Source organism: Colletes latitarsis, chromosome 9 (assembly GCF_051014445.1).
Source record: "Colletes latitarsis isolate SP2378_abdomen chromosome 9, iyColLati1, whole genome shotgun sequence".
Taxonomy (NCBI): Eukaryota; Metazoa; Arthropoda; class Insecta; order Hymenoptera; family Colletidae; genus Colletes; species Colletes latitarsis.
The window spans coordinates 23423108-23445738 of record NC_135142.1 but is presented as its reverse complement, the minus strand read 5'-3'; the positions used below and the strand labels follow the sequence as shown (position 1 = coordinate 23445738).

The window sequence follows — 22631 nt, the reverse complement described above, 5'->3', positions numbered from 1 at the left end:
AGTTTATGGAACGCCTTGTACACACGTATCTAGTTTCACTCTTTTTTCTATGGGTGCTTTAGACCTTACAAAACGAGATATCGTATTCCTCGAAGCAAGTATGTTGCATGAGAAATACTGTAGAGGCGAAAAATTTCCTTCGAGACGCGGTTGAAATTTTAATCCACGTGATTTTAGCTATCCTGTTTATTTATTTACGCCTCTACGCTGCTTTGATTAAAATTAATATACAATTAGCCATTGTGTTGTTATACTCCCACACATTTCATCCTTGAACACGGCAGGAGAATCATTACAAGAGATCGCTATAATACTCGTTTGCAAGGTTGCATATTTATATTATCAGATTAGTGCGTACGAACGTTGATTCTATAAATTGTAACACGTTGCACGGATCGAAAATATAGTGCCCCAGAAGACTACAAAATAATACCTGTTCATACTTGACAAGAGATAATGAAACACGTTTCTCCAAACAATTGTGTTTGACACACAAAGAGCATCCGGTCTGCGATCACGTTTTCGAGTACGATTTTTTCTTTTTTGTTCATTTTCTGCGTGGAAATCGCATGATATCGATAATCTAATCGATGCAGCTGCTACCTGCGCTTGCATTTTCTGGTGCGCGATAACCTTTCACCTTTCGCGGCACACGAAGCCCAATGGTGCCCATTTTAACCTTAAAAATAAAGGAATTCTTTAACACGTCGACTGCCAGTCTAAAATCCTAAAATTGTTTACAAGACCAAAACTTTGATTTTAGGCAATTGTAAACTACGCAACTTAAAAATTGTAGTAGTTACTTTTGTAACCACATTAAAATTTACGAAGCTTATTAAAATTTATTTTCCTTAACATTTCAACTTGAGAATTAATTGTTTTATTTCCACTGTTAAAAGTCCTGTCACCCATATATGGGTGACGTGGCAGTCAAAGTGTTAATTCGATCATTTATTGTTTAATCTCTATACACAATTTAAAATTGATTCTTTGGAAAATGATTGTAGGAAAAGATGTCACTCTACGTTTGTGAATAATTTGTTTCTAATGACTACCTACTCTCTTATTGCAGGACATCTTGTAATTACCCACTTCGCTATTTGTTACGGGAAAACCGTGAAACTCGAAACACTAATTGCTTTTTGCATTTTTCTTTTTGCAGGTCGACTACCCGGAAGTGCATGGAGGAAGAATGCATCGGCCACCGCACCCTCATCCAATAACCGACCATCGACAGGTCAACTTGGTCTTCGATGACACGGTAAACATCTGTTTTCGAATTCTTCTTTCGCAGGTAGAAACGACCGTACTTTCAAACGCTCGGGCACATTTTTGGAAAGCATTCGTCGCGGGGAACCTTTTTCGACTTGAATTCATCCACTTGGACGATGCCATAAGCATTTTTATTTTCAAGCTATTTTGAAATAGTAACGTTTTATATAAAGACTCTTTGACGAATGAACGAGTTCGAACGACGCAGTGCTTCGTCACTGATACGTTCGTATATTGAAAAATATGGATTTCACATTTTCAGAAGTAATATCCATACATCACTGTCGGTGAAATAACACGGAAAAACTGTTAGCGAAATAGAGTCAACCAAGAGTCACGCACATATAAAACATGCGTAGAATTTTGATTCGAAAATTGCAAAAATCGCTCGAGACTTTGCGTCGAGGTTTATTTTATGTGTTAGATTTCGTAAATAATTTTAAGGGTCGAATTATGCTTGTACAAGCTAATATTTAAATTGATGTACAATCCAAAATATTTTAGGAAGACACTAGACTTTCGAATTTTTGAAAACGAAATTATTTCGCGTCCGATGCGAGGCTACGAAGTTGCATCGATATTATATACAAGGTGTTCGGCCACCCCTGGGAAAAATTTTAATGGGGGATTCTAGAGGCCAAAATAAGACGAAAATCAAGAATACCAATTTGTTGATGAAGGCTTCGTTAAACAGTTATTAACGTTTAAAGTTCCGACCGTACTGAATTTTTTTTCTCGAAAGTGGGTAGGATTTCGGATGTGTGTCTAATGACCAAAAATTTTTCTAATTGACCCCCACAACAGAAAATAATTTTTTTAGAATGATCTGAAAAATTTTTTTTTCGTCGAAAAATTTAGGCACCTACCCCCTGTCGATTTTTCTTAAAAATTCGATTTTCATTTTTGATAATTTTATTTGACGCCCTACAGAAAAGTTGTCTAATACTTTTTTGTAGGTACCCATGAGCTCTACTTTAGAAAAAAGTTTCATTGAAATATATTCACAATTGTAGGAATTATGGCTGTTTGAAAATTGGACCATTTTTATGGGGTTTTTCTCATTTTGTAGGGTCAAGGACCAACTTTACGAATATTTTTGCGATTTGTACATATTCTCCACTAAAATATGCGTAGTTTGCTTTTTTAAACATTAAAATCGTCCAATCCGTTCAGAAGTTATGACGTTTTAAATATTCGCATGAAAATTCGGGCAGACATTTCTGGCCAGAAATTATATTTTCGGTAAGGAATTTTTTTCTCGAAACTGAGTAAGATTTCGAGGGTATGTCTGTTGACCAAAAATGCTTGCAATTGACCCCTGCAACTAAAAATAATTTTTCCAAGACTATTCGAAAGTCTTTTTTTTCACCCAAAACTTTCAGCACTTACTCGAATTTTTTTCTCGAAAGTGGGTAGAATTTCGGAAGTATGTGTATTCACCAAAAATGATTGTAATTGACCCCTGCAACTAAAAATAATTTTTCCAAGACGATTTGAAACTTTTGAATTTAATTGTTAATAACTTTTTAACGAAGTCTTCATCAACAAATTGGTATTCTTGATTTTGGTCTTATTTTGGCCTCTAGAATCCTCTATTAAAATTTTTCCCAGGTGTGACCGAACACCCTGTATAATATTATAATAATTATAACCGTCGTTAGCGAGTAGCTTGTTCTTCCGTTGATCATCTTGCTTGCGTCATCGAGCTTGTCGTTGGAAGAAAGTTTATAACATCGTCGATCCGTGACGTACACGCGGGACGCCCACGTGTTTTCACCAATCGGCGACCGTAGAAAGGGAGAAAGAGGGACCCCCCGTAAATGCAAAGAGTTGCAAAAGTTTTAGAGCAGACTTTTTCCACGTTGCACTTTCTCATGCATTTCAAATGCGCCACCGCCGTTCCGCGCGAAGAGAAGTTTTATCAGTCCGTGAATTTTCTTATTTGCATCGTCGCGTACGCACGGAAAATTTCCTGGTTTGGAGAGTAAATAGCAATCGTCGCGGAGCGAGAAAAGATTTTTCCTTCGCCTGGAAAGTGGAACACAGGATCGCGACTCGCGTGCCTGTATTGCCGGAGAAAATTGTTTTTATTTTTTCGTCGGTCGTTTTCCCTTAACCTATTTAACACTAGTGCCCCAGTTTATCGACGATAAAATTTATTCAAGTGTCCGGTGGTTTTTGAAATATCAAGAAATGTTGCATCCTTCGATAGGCCTCATTTTTTCAATATTTTTTGTTTTAACGGTATAAAGCAATTAGTGTCACGCACACGTGACGTTGGCCTCGTAAGAAATCGAAGCGTCACGCATAGATACGCGACACGATAGCAAATGTGTTAAAATTCGAAAGGCAGCTTTTAATTTTTAAAGAATAATACATACTATTCGACTCCTGCGAAATTCCAAAAATTGAAAAAAGGTATCTCTAACATCCTGAATTTATTTTTGCAAAGTAAAGTACCCCAAATTCGTAAATATTCCCATTGGAGTACTGAGGTGTCTTCTTTCGATTATTGCATTTTGTGAAATCTCTGGGGGCTAGGAAATTCGAAACGAAACTTTGAATTTTTAAAGAATAATACAAACTATTGGATTCCTGCGAAATTCCAAAAATTGAAATAAAGTATCTCTAACATCCTGAATTTATTTTTGCAAAACGAAGTACCCCAAATTCGTAAATATTCCCATTGGAGTAATGAAGTGTCTTCTTTCGATTATTGCATTTTGTGAAATCTCTTGGGGCTGGCCTATAATGTGGCGTGGCTGGCAAGTAAGATGATCTACATTAGCGTCTCCCCTAAAGAGTCTCAGGAATGCACATTGGTCGCATGCACTGGTATGCCACTGTCTCTTGGCCGAGTAGGAAGAAACTGAATGGGAGAGGCAATTTGGAAAGTCTGTGGAGCAGGGCAAAAGGAAAAGTGAGACACGGGCACGACATAACGGGTCGTATAAATCATCCGTCGGGTCGGCCAGTGGCCTTTGAGCAGTTACTATCCGCTGTTGGATGCTTTGAACAGACCGGTACTCTCTTCTCCGTGCATTCTCCTTCTCTCTCGATCGTTTACCGACTGACGATTGACCGACCGTCGACTCCTTAAGCTTGATTCACACGATCGGCCTTTACCTTTACGCCTCGACGTTGCAACAAGACTGGTCGCCCAGGATCGTGTTCAACCGCGATTAGACGTATTTTACATAACGTTGCAAACCGACTGCAGTCACAGCTGATGAATTACTGATCGATGCAACGATCGACTGGTTGTCCTTGGTGATGTTCGATAAATATTCATAGGAAATTTTCATCCAACAGTGACGTATACAACTTATCTCTTCATCTTCTATCGAAAAGATCAAAGGTGTTGTGGCAACAAATTTTATCAAATACTGTAGCAAAAAATATAAAAGACTTTCGGTGAAAAACGAGCATATTACTCACCTGGAAGGAAAGTGACTCACCTTAGAAATGTTCGGTTTATGGATTACCTCATAAATCGATAAAATTTGGGAAGGCCTATTAACGACAAAAGCGTCACAGAAGTAGTAGCTATGTAAACAACGTATTTCGCTTGAAAAGTGTCGTAACTCAAAATGGGGTAGCTTTGATGGGGGTGGAGCAGGTAATTATTTTACTTTCTGCACCAAAAAGGCAAAAGCAGTATTACGTTAATGAAAAATCGCTAATTTCCTTTCGCCTCTCCCGTAAAGGCTTTTCATTGGTCGACATACATTTATGTTATGCATTTAAAATGGAAATTTACATAGGAAATTAACCAGAAGGTTTAAGTTGATAACAGTTCTGCTAGCGTTGCGAAACGTCTGGCTGGGCGTAACATCACGCGCGATAACTGGTTTTTTCTCTATTTCATTAGTTGTTGACCTTCTCAAAAATTATAAATTAATTCTAATTGACACGACGAGACAAAATAAACCTGAAATTCTTGGATCTGGGCAAGATTCTTTGTTGTTTATCAAAGAAAAATAAGAATGTTCTTCTCGTATCAACATTTCATAAGGACGATAAGATAGATTCTGAAACTAGAGGAGCATTTAAACCGGAAGTTGCGTTCCTATAACGTTACAAAGCGTTTGTACAGTTAATTAATTGGAAAATCTCTATTCCGTAGAAGATTAAATATAGATAGACAGTCTTTTCATTTGTACTTTGAATTCTTGTTAAAAAAATTACAATTTTATCGTATCGCGCTGTACATATTTAAAGACTTTGGCAATGTAACTAAATAATTATACTTCACGTGTTAAATGTACACTATGATTAGCTCGTTTGCTCTGTAAACTTAACACTATTTGAAAGACCATTGCAAGAAACGAATACACCTGAAGCAAGGCCAAAGTGCAATTACTAATAAGAAAGAAAAATAAGAAAAAATAGGTTCAAACGTGATTTGTAAAAAACATAGGAGTAATCGACTATTGATGAGACGCAAATAGGTTGAGCCGAAAAATTTCTTTCGAGACATATTGGCCGCGTTGTCGAGGGAGAAGTGTTTTTGTTAGTGGCACGGTCAGAAGCTACAGGTGGGCCCCCCAACGTGCACCCCCCTGTTGCGACGGACCTGAAGTTTGCCGCTCGGTCGGGTCACGTGATCCTACGCTTTCGAAGGGAATGCCTATGGCACGAGGAAGGGTGGGGGAGGGACAAGAGGCAGTCCCATGTCCGCTATTCCGCTAAGCTGACGGCCCACGACACGGCCGCGCCAGACGCGCCACGAGCTTCGTGAACGCACACAAAGAAGGTCACGTCGCGTTGCGTGTGCACGAACGCATATGCGCTCGCGAACGGGAAGGTGCGACCTGCGCGAGTCGAGGCTAATCGCGGTGAAATAACCGAAAAAGAAATGTGGCCGGTTACTGTTTGTTTTCTACGTTGCTCGTCGTGATATCCGTCTCGGAAGAGAGAAGAGAGCCGGGAGCAAGTGCCATTAACGTGGATAGGATGGACGCCTTGGGCATGTACCAAGTGAGTCTGGACGGACTGATCTCCCGCGGCTCAAAATGGCCTTGGTTTATCGCGACGTGTTTTCCTCGTTACCGAGATTTCCCGCGGACGTTTCGCCGCCTCGTCGTACGCGATCGTGGATGATCATTGCTAGATAATTGCCGCGTGATGACAGACGTCACGATGTTTTTGTTTAGGCATACGTGCCACTATTTCTGTCTCTTTCTCGCCGTGCGTGTTCCTCTGGTCGCTCGATGCTGCATGCGTGATGTCATGTCTAGCAACCTAACCTAACTTACGAACGGAGCCTGCACCCATCACGCCCATTCCTGGTACTATTCCGTAAACGAACACCGCTCGAAAAACCCGTGTTTTTTGTCCTACATGTTTCCCGATCCCGTTCCTTGCAGCGTCCTGCCGGCGATTGACAGATCGATGTCGATCCATGGATGATAGATCGTTACACGTTATCCTCGTAGGTTTTTTTTTTATATGCAATGAGAATATCCGATCAAGCGGCGTATTGATGTATTCTTTTGGACGGCACCGTGCTATTGTTTACAACCATGATTACATCGATACGCTGCGACGAAGAATGCCGTTGCTTTGTATTGCGATCGCCTAGCACGAGCAATGATGTAAACATTTTAGTTTGCATATTTGCGAGCGTCGGAATAATAAACTTAATCGATGCGAAAATATTACAGTATATTGTTTTAATATTTCCTGAATAAGATTCAACTATATTTAATGATAAAAATATACGGAATAAAGCATGTTTACTAATTGAAAAAAATTATTGTTTGTGCAGTTTTCTCAAGGCCTGACTGGCAGGCCAGAGCTGTACCAAAAGTCCAATAGAAGTAGTCATTCGAGTGACACAAGTTCAGCATACAGTGGTTCAGACACAATGACGTCTGTGCAAAGTTCATTGGATGCAGATGCGGATGAGGTTGATCTTTCGGGGCTTGTTGAATCCATAGTGGACAGCGACGAGGAGGAAGATCTTGCGGAGAGCATGGATGTAAGGATCACAATTTTCTGAACATTAAAATTAAACTTCAAAATTTTAAATATTAATTAATAATAATTTATTTTTTATCTTTTTTCAGAGCCTGACAGTCCGTGATCCTGTCAGAGAATGTTTAGAGAAGGATCCTATGGAAAGAACGGAAGATGACATAGAAACATTGTTAGAATTCACGCAACAATTAAAGGCCTTTACAAATATGACTCTGGCAGTAAGAAGAGCGCTGTGCGCTGTAATGGTGTTCGCTGTGGTTGAACGTGCTGGTATGGTAGTTTTAAACAATGGTGAAGAATTGGACAGTTGGAGCGTGCTTATCAATGGTGCTGTGGAAATTGACCATGGTAATGGTGAAATTGAACAACTGCACCTTGGTGATAGTTTTGGAATCTTGCCCACTATGGAAAGACTTTTACACAGAGGTATTATGAGGACAAAGTGAGTACCGTGTTTCAATATTGCTTTTCAATTAAACAGAAAAAAAAAATTCTTTTTCACGAAAAAAATTCATTTTGGTTCCAGATGCGATGACTGCCAATTTGTATGTGTCACGCAGGCAGACTATTTTAGGATTCAACATCAAGGTGAAGAAAATACTAGGAGGCACGAAGAAAACGGTAGAGTGATTCTAGTAACAGAATTAAGGGGTGCTTTAGACGGGGGAGCGCGTAGGGGTCACGTCGTGATCCGCGGAACTCCCGAACGTTTAATGTTACAACTTATCGAAGAAAACAGTATTACCGATCCCACGTATATAGAAGATTTCTTATTAACCCATCGAACATTTATCGATAGTCCTTTATTAGTTGCGAGTCAATTGTTAGAATGGTTTGACCAAGCACAAGTCAGAGACAGAGTTGCCAGAGTGGTACTCCTCTGGGTAAATAATCATTTTACGGATTTTGAAACCGATCCATCTATGATGGAGTTTTTAGAAGCATTTGAAACTGGGTTGGAAAGGGAGAAAATGCAGGGACAACAAAGGTACGGTATAATGAAATTTATATTGCGGGGACTTTGATAATTATTAGATCGACGATTCGATCTAATCGTATTTCAATAAATTACAGATTATTGAACATTGCATGCGAGGCAAAGGCAAGAACGCGAAATGTAACGTTAGCGAGGCCGTCTAGGGACGAGGTCCTACATTTTAGTATTTTAGGTGGTTACGAAAGGGGTTTCGGCATTTTCATTTCAAAAGTTGATAAAAAGTCGAAAGCCGAAGATGTTGGGTTAAAACGGGGCGATCAAATTTTAGAAGTAAACGGACAAAGTTTCGAGCACGTGAGTCATGTCAGAGCTCTTGAAATTTTAAGAGGATCCACTCATCTCAGTATAACTGTCAAATCAAATTTACTTGGTATGTGGCATCTTTTAGAAACAATAATTGTGTATTATATTTCTTTTATACGAGCGATAAATTACTGTTGTAGCGTTTAAAGAAATGCTTCAGATGCCAGACGATTCGCCGAGGCCACGGGCAAGAGCAAACAAACCCGAAATTTCAAGACTTCAAACAGATCCACGTGCAAGGTTGTCCACGCATGTGGACACGATTACTCCCGTAAATCCACTAAACCCACTAGTGGGTGGTGTTCCACTGTTAATTCCCGATTCCAATGTCTCCCCATGTAAAGATGCAAAAAAGGAACATAAGGGATTTATGACGCTCGGACCGAAAAGAAGATTACAAAAAGCTCTCATGAAAATGAATATACTGCCAAAGAATACTATTAAGTAAGTAATAAAATATATATACACACATTTTTTAAGTTTATTTCTATAAGGAAAAGATTCGATAAAACATAACCTCTTCTATAGTGATGGTGTACATGTCGATGATCCTCTTGCGCCCCCTCACACACCACCGGGAACAGGACTTTCTCAAACCACCACTAATCTTTATCACTCCAAAAGTAATCCCGACCTTACGTCGTTATATTGTTACGATGATTTACGGGCGCCGGATTATCCTGAACACGTTTTGAAAGTTTACAAAGCTGATCAAACTTGTAAATACCTTCTTATTCACAAAGAAACAACGGCGCACGAGGTATGTACATTAAATCTTGGGAAACGATGTTGATGTTCATGGGTGAAGAATTCTGTTTGTATGCTAATATGTTTCCGTTTAGGTGGTAATGCTTGCTCTTCAGGAGTTCGGTATAACGGAGAGCAGCTCGAACTTCTCTTTAGCTGAACTTAGCGTTGGGGAAGGAGGTATGATTAAGCAACGAAGGTTACCCGATCAGATGCAGAATCTTGCGGAAAGAATCGGCTTGAGTTCTCGATATTATTTGAAAACTAACGGTATTTCGGAGACGCTTGTGGCCGACGAACAAGCGCCTGAACTCATTCGTGAATCTCAGGTTCATTTCTTACAACTGAACGCCGTTGAAGTTGCTATTCAGCTGACCTTGCAAGATTTCAGCATATTCCGGTAAGTCGAGAACATCGGAAATTATTTTTTTTTTAGCGGGAACGAAAAATTTATTAAAATTTTATTATCAGGCAAATTGAATCCACGGAGTACGTGGATGATTTATTCGAATTGAAAAGTAGATACGGTGTGCCTATGCTCAGGCAATTTGCAGAACTAGTCAACAGAGAAATGTTTTGGGTTGTAACAGAAGTTTGTTCTGAACATAACCTCGTTCGACGTAGTAAAATAATAAAACAATTCATAAAAATAGCTCGTAAGTTTTTTATTCATTTCTAGCCACTTAAGAAAGTATCGTTTTATACGAGGCTTTTTTAATACGTTTCCGTGTAAACAGGCCAATGCAAAGAGTGTAAAAATTTTAACTCGATGTTTGCAATCGTATCTGGTTTGGGCCACGGAGCCGTATCAAGATTACGAGCTTCGTGGGAAAAACTGCCAAGCAAATATCAGAGGTTATTTAGCGATTTGCAAGAGTTAATGGACCCTAGCCGTAACATGAGCAAGTACCGGCAATTGGTGGCGTCCGAACAAACACAACCTCCCATAGTGAGCTACTTTTATTTCCCGATAAATTCTCGAACTAACCTAACACGCCACTTCTAAATATTTTATTTCCTCAGATTCCATTTTATCCGGTAGTAAAAAAAGATTTGACGTTCATACATCTCGGTAACGATTCCAGAGTAGAGGGTTTAGTGAATTTTGAGAAACTAAGAATGATCGCGAAGGAAGTGAGAACGTTAACGAACATGTGTTCCTCGCCTTACGATTTATCGATAATGTTAGAAAGAGGCGGTCAACCACCCAGTTCAGCCATGGTCGCGTTGAATCAAATGACCACTGGCAACCAAGGTAAGATAATTAAAATTTGCGAATACGATATATATGATTGTCGAACATATTATAGTTTATTTTTACTAACAGTATTACATTGTCCAGGAGGACAAACCGCAACCGTGAAAAGGCGGAAAAAGTCCACCGCTGCGCCAAATCCAAAGAAGATGTTCGAAGAAGCGCAGATGGTCAGAAGAGTGAAAGCATACCTTGCGAACATGAAAGTGATAACGGACGAGGAACGATTACACGCTCTTTCCGTGGATTGTGAACCTCACGCGGGAGCTGTTGCAGTAGCCGCCGCGGTACCACTTAGTGCAAGCCGAGGAAGAAGGCATCCCTCTCCCACGCTATCGACTACGAGTAGCGCCAGCAGCACCAGTGAAGGTAGAAAGAGCATACAAGGTAAGGATTATTTATATCGGATGACCCTGAAAGGTCGTCACAACGTATTGGCGTATTCCGTACCTCAACCTAGGAATGTTTGTTTCTTGTAAAACTCGAGAAGACGTAGAATACATTTGTATATTTTGTGACACCCCTCTGGGCTGGTTATGTACGAACCCGACTATTTTCTGTCGCATAAATTATTCATAGGTCGCGTGTTAAGTAGGGCCTCCTAATTATTCCGTATTTTCAGGTACAAAGTTCGGAGCAGCGTCGCCACAGGCAGTGAGAAAAATGTTGGCGCTCTCCGACCCCCATAAAACACGTCCGTACCAACCTAAACACTGTCCACCACCACTTCCAGTACCGGGATTAGCCTTGCATTCCAGCGGACTGGAGCCTAGTCCTGGTGCACCTAGGAGAGTAGGATCTGGTAGCAGAGTTCCTATGCATGAGAGATCCCATAGCGATACTCCTTCCAGTTTACCGCCACCTGTCGATCTCAGCGCTGAGAGTAGTAGCGTGACCAGCCTGAGCAATCTACAACCGTTACGAAAAACGTTGACCAGCGGTAAGTTCGTCGATTTTCATACCGAGAAAATGGTTCGAAACGAGATGGTGTCAATCGGCACGACACACACGTGAATACGTAACGACATTACTAAACAAGATTGTGTTACTTTTATACATCATTTGCTTCGCGCAACGGGAATCACCCGTGGTGCTTCTTTCGTTTTATTTGAAACGTTGAGTTTCTTGCGAACACGAAAATGGCGGACACATCTCGTAAAGTACCATCGTGCACCTTCATTGCTCGTGACATACACTTGGTCAGGTCTCGCAACGAGATACTCTCATTTTATGCACGCTGCACAGCCGTTTACGCAATTCATAAATGTTCCATGTTATATTTAGCTTATCCATTTTACACGCATCTTGTACGCCGATTACCGTAGCTCGCGCTTCTTTTCGATCAATATTATCGTCCCGAGTATACCAACGGTTCTGATCCCAGGGCGAAGCACGTCTAGCTTCAATTTAGATCATTCTCCATGGGACATACGGACGCGTGAATGACATCCTCTACGGGTTCTATTAGGACTTTCGGTCTTAACGTCTGTTAATAATTTCAATAGACCAGTAGTTTCAAATTTCACGAACTGTTCCTTTACGCTTGGATCGAATAGCGATAAATCTTAGGACAGAAATTTGGACATATCGCTCCTGGGAATCTACTTTCAGCAAAGTTCATTTTCCAGGAAACGTTACTTTTATTAGGTAGAGTGACACGTTCGTTCGTATTTTGAACACCGTTTGTAGCTTTCGATTTCTATAAACGAATCTTGTATGTTTAGAAAGTAATAGTTTGCTAATTAAGTTTCCCAAAATAATCTTACGATCCAAGAGGAGCGCGAAAGAAAATTTTAAACGTAGAAGAACGTGGGTAACTAAATTTTTTATTAATATTTAAATAGAGCTTAAAAAATGGCCTTGTTTCTAACTTGTAGTCAAAAAAATTGTACAAATGGAATTCAAAGAATTAAATTGATAAAAATAGTTTAATCCTCCTCAGTTAATCGAAAGAAGCGTGATAAATATTTTTTCGTCGGTTCAGCGAGTAATAAAAAAATCCGAACGATCGTATCGCTGAGCCCGTATGCAATTAAAATTACTTCTCCGACAGGCTGACACGAAATTTATGGCTTCTCCGCTAGAAGTAGCTAATAGTCGCTTACAGAAGGATCTCTGGGTAGGCGTGGATCGAAAAAAAAAAACGAACGCTGTGCGAGCGGGAAGTAAATCGCGCGACGGAGTCGAGAAGTTTTGGCGGCTCTAGTTGGCTCCAACTGTTAGCGAGAGAGAAAGAGAGAGAAAGTGAGAGAGAGCTAACCGGGGATTGCAATGTCCTTACGAGAAACTCGACCACTAATCTGATTAGATGATTAGCAGTTGGCAGGCGCAACAGGGCGAAAACTGGGCTAGAATGTGTAGTGATAGAAGTGTCTTGGGGACGTGTGCGTAGGTTCGGTGACGAGCAGTGACAGTGGTCACAGTACACAGCTGGACAGCCACAGTGGAAGCAGCGTGGAAGCCGGTGGCAGTCCACCGCCACCTCAAAGACGGCACTCCGCCATGCAAGGTACGTAACGATCTAGAGAAAAAAAAAACCAAAAACCAAAGAAATCCACAAGCTCGTGCTCAAATACCTATTCTTCTTCCCGTTGCCCGCTCCGTAGACCGTAGACTAGAAGAGTAGAAGAAAAAAAAAAATGATAAAGAATCTGGAGTGGTCCAGCAGACGAAGTTGTTTCGTGCAAAGAACGAATTCGTTTTTGTGCTTCGTTCCGTAGAGACTGTTTTCGCATAGACCCGAAACGACGAGACGCCGTGTTTATTCTGTCGAATGTGTCGAACGCTGCACACGAAAGTAACTGCGTGAACTCGTTTCGTCTAAAGAGTTTGGGGGTGTTTAAACGAGTCTCTGCTTGTGACCGCGCGATCGTAAAACCGTTGACATTCGAGAGGATCTGTTCAGTAGTGTGTGACATTGATCTTTGGTAGACAATATACGAGAATGATTCATTGGAAAAGAGTGTGATATTTGTTGTACGCCTATCGATCAAGTATTCCTTGAAAGAACTGTCACACCTGTTTCCGATTTTCTTTTTGGTTTATATATATATATATATATTTTTATTTTCATTTTTTTTTTTTACCGATTATAGTCGCAGTCCGTTTTTCCCTGAATCATTCACTTCGCGCGTATCCCGATCAAGATTCTAACGTTGACAATTGTATACGTATGTCCCATGGCCACTCATCTTCGTTCTCTCGTCTATGGTAGTTGAAAATTTCCGTGGAACTTGCGCTGCGTGACGCGCTCACTTTATCGTTCACGGTATTTTATTTATGATCGTTCAGTCGTGCGTTGATAACGTAGGTAAACGTGCTTATAGCCGCTTTTATCACGGAGTTCCAGTTGCTTTAGTACATTTTATCGCTTAAAGCTTCTTACAGAGACTCGCTTCTTTACGCAAGGGGCACTTCATGCATATGCATATATATATATATATATATATATATATATATACAATATATATAAACATACCACATTTCGATCCAATTCCCGCGATCTCTTTGCACTCGCGGCACTCACTCTAGGAATTCTTCCTTCTTGGCAGAGAACTCGAGTCCGATACGAGGAGACTTTTTTTTTCACGATTATTTTCTTTTTTTTTATCGCGTCCCTCGCGACGATTTCGTACGTACCGGGCCCGGAACCGTCACGTTACGGTGCAAAACATTGTACATTTTGTAAAGAAACATTTCGTATGTGGCCTGTGTGTGGTGCAGGGTCTGTTTTGAGAGGTGGTGCACCTCCGTTCCCCCACGCGGTAGCAGTGTTACCTCCGCTTCCTGCCAACCACAACCAGAATCACAACCACAATCATCATCATCACCACCACCACCACCAACATTATTACGATCATCACCATCACCAACCCCAAAATCCTCAAGGTGAGTCCGCGACTGTCTTGCCTGTCTTGAGTTTCTCTCCTTGCAACTGGGCTGACTTCTTTTCGTAGAACTGTTTCTACCGTGGTCGCGTTGCTTCCGGGGCCTTGGCATGACTTGGACGATCTACTTGGTGATGGGACAGGTGTTTAATCCTTTTGGTGTTCGTCGACGCGTTTAGTTAGAGGGATTTTAGGGATTTATTTTCACTAATGGATATATGACTTTCAAATTTTTGGGGCATTTTTATATCGATATATGTTATATAAATTTTTTGAAGCCTTCATAAACATTGATAGCTTCACAGATCACTAATATATAGTCTATATAAAGGTCTATTGTTCTTTCATAATGGTGACTTTTAGTGCAGAATAATTTACTTTTTAATTCAGTGATCATCACAACTGGTGAACAACACTTTTTTTTATATCCTCGATTACATACTCGATACAGACTAGACCAAACTGTATCCCCTCGGTATACTTAGGAAATCTCGGCACCAAAAGGGTTCAAGCGTAAGACAGTAGTCATACTAATCCCGAATGTCGCGTAGAAGGGACGAGTAGGTTGGTCGTAAGTCTCGTCTTCACCGGAAGCAACGTTTCTGGCTTGAGGCATCGGTTGATAATTGTATGCATCGGCTTACGCTTGTACACGAAATCGCTTGCTCGACGAGAGTTTACGCGTGCACGCTATAATAACAATCACGTGAGTATCGTTGCCTGCTGCGTGTGTTTTCGTGTGCCTGCCATTCGAGGTGTGTTGCATCGTGTGTTCTGTCGTGTATCGTCGACGGTGTACACCCTCAGGATTAACCGGAGAGAACCGAGGCTTCTTTTCAGGGCATATTAACAGGTTTTCTGTGCTTTCCTTTCCTCGGGGGCAGATCTAGCGGTGAATAACGAGCGTTGTACGGTTTCCTCTTAAACCCGTTCGTCGTCCCGAGCGCGCCGAACGAGCACGAATCGTCCGATCGAGGCTTCGCTTTCAGAGGCAGACGATCGGTTGAATCGAAACATGGTCGCGTTTCTTCGGTATCGATTCGCGCGTCGCACTCGTTCGGAATCGCTTAGTGGCGGTGGATTACACGGTCGCCGGATATGGGGGAGAGCATTGTTGAAGAGCAGAAAGGCGTGGGTGTGAGAGATCGAGAGAAAGAGAGTCGAGGGTTTTCAGGTACCGGGGGATTAGGAGTAGGCGTGGGTCTCGGAGTACCGGCGGGACTTCTCCCCCAAGGAGCTGGCGCGACGATAATGACGACGATGACCACGATGACTACCATGACGTCGATGACGACGATGCGTCCAGGAGTCGGTAGCGCGCAGTGCCGTCAACCGCCTGCGTACAAAGTCGCCGCACAGATGGCGAGGTTGCACAGGCTAGGCCGTGCGCACAGCCACGAGGGTGTTACCTACAGGACCGAGCACGAAGATGGTACAAAGCAAACAATCGCTACGTACATACAGTCTCTAACTCACGTTTCTATATTCGTCTCTTTATCGAATTTTTAATCGTCCACGAGGCTTGCGTTTCCCTGCCGCTGTCAGTGATGGGACCGATACACAGAGTCGTAGCTATTGCATGGAGAGATAAAGATCAGTACTGGGGAGGAATTACGAGTCTCATTGGGGCTGAACGCTTTAGGGCTGCGACTAACAAGGGGACGATACGGCTCGTGCAGCCCCCGGATTTTGGAACTCTTAAGTATGGGTCGATCGTTAAAAAATTCTCCAAGGACCACATTTCTAGAAATAATATGCTTCACTATAACATAGAACGAAAAAAAGAACGTTTAATTAGATCTTCAGGAACCCCTATGTCATGGCAATTTTGATGCCCTTCATTTTCTCTTCAACGTGTGTCATAATTAAATTTGGAAGATGCAAACGATGGCCCAAACAAATTACACTTAGCCTTTATATGAAATATACATACCTTACCATTTTAGAGTTAAAAATATACATAATTGAAATACAATAGAAGAATAAGAGTCAAGTTGTATCATCCCCTTGTAAGCAAAAATCATTTAATATGAACCAAATTATATTTACTGATATCACATTTCTCTTAACCTGGGACTAATTTTCTTTTTCTCCTCATTATATCAGCAATAGTATACAGATCATTTAAGAATGTTTGAATTAATAATTAACGTAGAAACTGTTTAGTTGGAATGAATTATATTAGCTCAAAAAAAAAGAAACTTAAATGTTTAAAAGTTCTTTGGTACACAAGAACGATTAGATTCCAGATTTCAGATTACCAAGCATTTATGAAATAGTACCCATACTTATCAATGCAATGATTTTGTTTAAATTATTTCACTTTTTAGTAAGCACCGAAGAATTGAATTTTATCATCATCGACAAATATCGTATTAATCCCATCACTGATTATGGATAATGCACAGAGAAAAATGTTATTCGCATTCTTTGATTTTGTCAGCATCTCTCGCTTATTTATCGCGCGATATCGATAAATATTTTTGGTGCATTTTCGCTTTGCCATCTCAGACGTGTGCATAATAGCGTTCTACAAAAACTTTTGAGTCTAGAATCAAATTAAACTTAAAGTTATCGTGAAAATCTAGTATTTTAGCATCAATTTTTTTATTTAAATTTCAGTTTTATAACATGCATCGATTTAGCTAGTTTTTATATTTAGTATGTCATTTTTAGAACGCAGTATAGATTAAAACATAACACCTTAATTTTTAATATAAATATTTTCCATCAGTTTCAACCCTTATGATTCCCACGCAAGAAAATTTGCTCGTTAATTATATTTATAACCGAGGAGGTACTCGATATTTTGCAAGCAGAAAATATTTTTTACATCGAGAGAGAACGTTACGTCAAAAATGCAAAAATGAATATGCTGCATTGATTCCGTTAATCATTCAGCGATAAGAGCGCAAAGTAACAAAAGCGTTCTATTAAATTTAAAAAATCGTCAATTTGTGTCAACGACAAACACCTGCTATCGAGAAAGATAAGGTCAATGTTGAAATGTGTCACGTCTGAAACGGTTAAACACGCGTAAATTCTATTCCGTTGCAAATACGGGCGCGCTTTCCCGCGACCGCCATCGACTTCTCTAAATAACATTTTTCACCGTGACGATACCGCGGCAATATTTACTCAACTTTCTTTCCATTCGATTATTCGAATCTTAGCACAGAATTCTAGATCGTGCAAAGCGTGAAACATTGAAACTTCATCGTGGAATCTCTCCCTCGATGGGATGTGCTTATGCATCGATTACACATTTGATTTCTCTATCTATCTTTAAGAGAACTCTTCGCGCGTATCGATTAAGTATTACACAATGTATGTATGAACGATCCGCGAAAGGATCGCTGCTGTTTGTTACTCGATGTACATGTCTCGATAAACGCAGCAAAAAATATCTGTAAATAACGAGAAAACCGCATTTTCCACTTGTACATTTCGCAAAATGCCTGTTTATAACACGTTGTGTAAGCATAACTCGTGTTTTCTGTTGTTTTTTTTCGTGTGAGCATCGTTTCGGCCCGCACTCGCTCTTACGCATAATACGCATCTTTTATCACCGAATTAGTTCTTTGCATCCAGTGAATTCTTACACGTGATCGATGTTCGTGCACTCGCTAGAGGCTTGCAGCAAATTATCGTGCGATTTCCCACGGATTGCAGACTATGTCCCTCGACGTTACTTCGTTCTCCATTTTGTCGTGGCATGTCGAGCTTGCTTGCGTCCATTTTGCACGTCACACACTCCATGACCCCATATTTGTTTTCTGTATCAATTTCATTTGTCTCGATGGAACACAAATTTTTACAGCAATTTTTCTAAGGAAGTACCGTTTAATAGATGTGTGTGTATCCCCCATCTTTCGGGTCGAAGGACTCCTGTCTACTTTGGGGGATTTGTTCTGTTCTAGTTGTCGCTGAAACTGCAATTTCTCAACCGTTGGATCGTTTGTCTTATAAAATACGTTGATCCTCGACTGGTCAAATATAAAAAAAATAGTAATAGTCTTTTTTAAATTCTAGTAACTCTCAATCTAAAATTGGACAAGTATTCAGAAAACAGTACCATTGAAAAGTAGTGTAATTCTAGGACTGTATAACTGCATGACAGCACCCTTTGAGAACAAAAAAAAATCTCCCGTAAAATAGATAGTTTCGTAGAATGTTTTAAAAGTATAACGAGATAACGGTTACATTTCAAATTAAGACTACATTCTTTACACACGAGCATGCATCACTCATAGTAGACTGCATTAATTAAATATTGAACATATCGCGGTAAATCAGTCATGTATTAGTTGAGGATCAGTGTAACCATAGAATCCCCCAATAGTCCAAACAAGCAGTAGAAAGATTAGAAATTACAGTTTCAAAGGTAACGCTCGACACAGATTCCTCTCCACCTTTTACACGAGTCAAACTAGCGCTAGTAATTCCACGTTACTTTTCTATTCGTCGTTGCGTTCACTAGGCTCTGAATAGAAGAAGACGATTGCAAGCTGCGAGTCCCGCTAAAAACTTGTTTGTTTGTCTCTTTAAAAAAAAACACACACACACGCATACACGAGCACGCAGGTATCGGCGTCAGAGTGTTAAGATTCAGCCAAGGTAGACCGACAGTCGGCAGAGCATCGTCCCACGACCGTAGAAATTCCCCTCGATCATTACTGACGCGATCGTTACAATTTTTTCAGACGATGAGGACGCCCAAGTGTCGGCGGTTTAAACGGTCCACGACGCGTAAGGAGTACTGTCCTTGCTTAGGAGGCCAGCCTTACCTCGTCCAATCAACTCGTTCTTTCGCTAGAGGAAAGAGGACAACCCTCGTCGTTCCACGGTGCCAGGTCGGACGATCCTCGCGAAAGGGGAGTCGCTAGAATTCGCGAAGCTCTCGTACCCCCTCGTCTCGGATCGAGATAAACGAATTTCGAGACGGGTACGAAGGGACGAACGATTGACACGCACAGTGCTTTCGACGGTAGCTCGTCGAGAGATCGGATCATCCATAGTTCAAGGAACTACGAAGAACGCGCTTCCAGAATCGTAACCAAACGAAACAGACGTTCGTTTGAGAATCTCAACGGAGTGTTCGGATTATCCGGAGTTGAGGTTCGAAGGGATTGGGAATTAAAAAAAAAAAAAAACGAGAAAAGACGACTTTTCGATCAGACTGAGAGGAGGCGAGCTCCTCCTACGGAGGTGCCACGAGTTTCGATCGCGGGACTAGAGCGCGAAAAAACGGTCATAAGTAATATTCTATATAAATGTGTAATAAATCAAGTCCAAAGATGTTATATATACCGCGTATCGCCGCAGGGAGTACGAATAATGACGGCGTGTCCTGTATTATATACTTTTTAGGCTAATCTTATCCCCCCCAAACCGCTCCTCCCTCCCCCTGTAGCATAAGTATATAAGTTGGTGTACATAGCGTAGCTTTAATCGTAGTCTTTAACCGAGAGGCGAGGAAGAATGAGACGCGAGAATGGAAATTCACAGTGCAAATCGGATACACGCGCCCGAGGTTTCGAGAAACGATCCCCAGCCTAGCGACACAATATCGCAGATTTAACGTCGGTCGTTCCGTTTATTCGTTTCGTTTATTTTTAAATGTCTGCGTAGGTATCCGGGGTCGCGACAAATTATTGAACGAAATAGCTCACGACGCCTGTCGGGCCTCGAAACGATTTTAGTTTTTCGCTACGGTCGTTCGATCGTCACCGGCGGTGACGTGTGTTCGCATGCAATCGCAGAGACACCCGGGAATCCAGCGATTCCACGGGGCTCGCGTGTTGAATTTTACCGTTGACGCGATCAAGTACAAAGTATTTTTCAAAGACTAACGGTTCGCGATGTGGGGTACGATCGAAAGTACTGTTCCTGGGCTTTTGAAATTCCTTTTAACCCTGTACTGCATAGCCGTGCCCGATTGGAACTTGAAAAGATCCCTGAGGTGGTAGAACGTATTCGATTAAGTAGCGAGATACGAGACCAGACGATCAGATTATCGCTTAGGCCTATAATCTACCTAGCGAGTGTCATGTGATACTTTTTAAAAGAACTAAGATTACGGAATGGTGACAAGGACCAACATCGAAACGAGTCCAGGGGTCTTGTTTAACTTGTTGAACTATAGCTACGCAGGCTTCTCAGCTATTTTTCAGTGGGGAGCATTGATCCTCTATAATCCAATTCTCGCTTACGAGTAACTTATTTGATAGGTTGTGGGTGAGCGTCGAGACGATGAGATAGAAAAATTGTCATTCCAAATCAGGAACGGATTAGGGGGAAATTCTCACCTAGATATAAAGCTTCCTTGACGTGTTATTCGTTCGAGAAAAATTACGATCCGAATTGTACGTAGGAGTAACAGCTTATCGGAATAACTCTTATTCATTGTTGTCTAAAAATCGCTGGAGTTATAGAGGGTGATATAAAAATTCGTGCAGTAGAGGGTTAAGATGTACGAGTCAGCGTACGTGTTCGATGAGAAAGCGACGAATATCGATGAAAAAATTCCAATGAATCTTCGCGAAAACGAAAGACAAGGCATTAGGCGTTTCGGGGGTACGATATGTTCGAATATTGTATATGCATCGCGTATGCTCAACTTATTTTTACTGACTATATTACGGAAACGAATTTTAGATCTGGTGTAACTTGTATCTCGAACTTTCTCGATTCGTCGAACTTATATTTTCCGAAATTTTATCAGTATCACGGTACGTTTTAGTTTTATATATATAAATATATATATAAATATATAAATATCTGTATGTATGTCCGCGTCTCGAAGCGCGCGAGGATAATTGGGAAGGATCTCCGCCTCCGAGCGAAGAGGAGACCCCAGGCGAGTGTCGACGAGGCGGAGGCGCGCGGCTGGTTTTATTATCGATATCGAGTAATAGGTTTTTCTTCGCCCATTCGACTTGTAATCGTAACAGCGTTGTAACAGTCATACTTCTCGTCCGTTTGTGCACGAAGCCTCGAGTCCTTGATCGACGAGTGTCGAGGGAAACTGTAATCGACGCGCGGTTAGGATGCGTTGGGAACACGGTCGTCGAGAAGGCGTCTCACGCGGAAACGAGGATCAACACGGTGCATTTCCTCGTCTCGAACGTTCCGATACTATTATCCGGCGTCGCGAGCGTGTGTTTGCTGTCGACATTCCACTGTGTCTTGCCGTGAACCGTGGCCAACATGCTTCCCCCGCACGAGACTCGTCTCCTCGCGTGCGACAGACTGCTCTCAGATATTAATTAATAACCGCGCGACTCTCTATCGAAAGGCATCAGATGTCCTCGAACACCGTGGTGATCCTCGTCGCGGCCGTGAATCCATCAACATTTACTTGCATATTCATATTAATATCTCTTTGTACATATCCTAACGACTTTTAAATATTATTAATCCAACGTTCCCGAGGGGACACTTTAAAAATCATTGTATCCAGCGATTTCATCGATCAAAGATTCCTCGTGAATTAGAGCGTAGAAGGAAAAGAAAAAAAAAAAAGAAAAACGAGAGCAGACCCGAGAAAAATCGACCTCTTTATCCGTGTTTCCTTTTCTCATCTCTGTTTTTTAATCGTCAATACGAGATATCGCCCGTTTCGCGTTTCTCCTTTCGAACTGGTTCTCCCGAGCTCTTCCTTTTTGTACCTACGGCTCGAGCGCAAGAACACACGATCCATTCCAAAGGGAGCATTTACCATGCCTTTGCGAATTGGCGCGAACCAGAGTAAATCCCGTTCCTCTTCAGAATTTCGGGTCGAACGTTGGATAGATCCGTGAACCAGTCGAACGCTTTCGCTTGTCGGTGAAAAGTCACACGCGCTTCCGCGTCGGAACGATTCCCCCTTTCCTTTTATTCGAATCGTGTTGTTCGCAACGGGACCGATAAATTCTCGGGAGGAATCCTCGAAGAGGAACGGAAGCGTTCGCGCGCGCGAGGAAAACAGAGCGGACAGAATTAGTTAGTCTTGAATTGCTGAAGCTCCGAGCCCCCTTCTTCCCTTAATTTTATGGAACGATCCACCTTTGTAGAGTTTGCGTAATGTGTGAGAGAGAATGTTTATCGAAGAGAGAAAGAGAGAAAGAAAGAAAGAAATGTGGACAAGCCTTGAACTTTCTTCCACGAGTCCCCCCATCCCCCCCTTCTTTTATTTTTTATTTATGCC

At 41.3% G+C, this 22631-nt stretch overlaps 1 protein-coding gene across 13 annotated transcripts in view; it reads left to right on the top strand.

Moving 5' to 3' along the window:
* The window catches only part of LOC143345784 (rap guanine nucleotide exchange factor 2), a 209598-nt gene extending 187624 nt beyond the window's left edge, over nucleotides 1–21974 (top strand). For 4 of the 13 annotated variants that reach the window (XM_076773194.1, XM_076773203.1, XM_076773191.1 and 1 more), the window contains 16 exons: nucleotides 1163–1261; nucleotides 7043–7255; nucleotides 7344–7696; nucleotides 7781–8242; nucleotides 8329–8621; nucleotides 8695–8998; nucleotides 9083–9314; nucleotides 9397–9701; nucleotides 9773–9957; nucleotides 10039–10250; nucleotides 10325–10556; nucleotides 10629–10943; nucleotides 11179–11496; nucleotides 12949–13065; nucleotides 15618–15875; nucleotides 19147–21974. In XM_076773194.1, coding sequence (XP_076629309.1) covers nucleotides 1163–1261; nucleotides 7043–7255; nucleotides 7344–7696; nucleotides 7781–8242; nucleotides 8329–8621; nucleotides 8695–8998; nucleotides 9083–9314; nucleotides 9397–9701; nucleotides 9773–9957; nucleotides 10039–10250; nucleotides 10325–10556; nucleotides 10629–10943; nucleotides 11179–11496; nucleotides 12949–13065; nucleotides 15618–15875; nucleotides 19147–19178 — 3930 coding nt within the window. In that variant the 3' untranslated portion in view covers nucleotides 19179–21974. Of the gene's footprint in view, nucleotides 1–1162; nucleotides 1262–5941; nucleotides 6253–7042; nucleotides 7256–7343; nucleotides 7697–7780; nucleotides 8243–8328; nucleotides 8622–8694; nucleotides 8999–9082; nucleotides 9315–9396; nucleotides 9702–9772; nucleotides 9958–10038; nucleotides 10251–10324; nucleotides 10557–10628; nucleotides 10944–11178; nucleotides 11497–12948; nucleotides 13066–14279; nucleotides 14445–15617; nucleotides 15876–19146 lie in introns of those variants that run through there. The other 9 variants (XM_076773196.1, XM_076773193.1, XM_076773199.1 and 6 more) reach the window with 8 other exon arrangements.
* The last annotated feature ends 657 nt before the right edge of the window (nucleotides 21975–22631 follow it).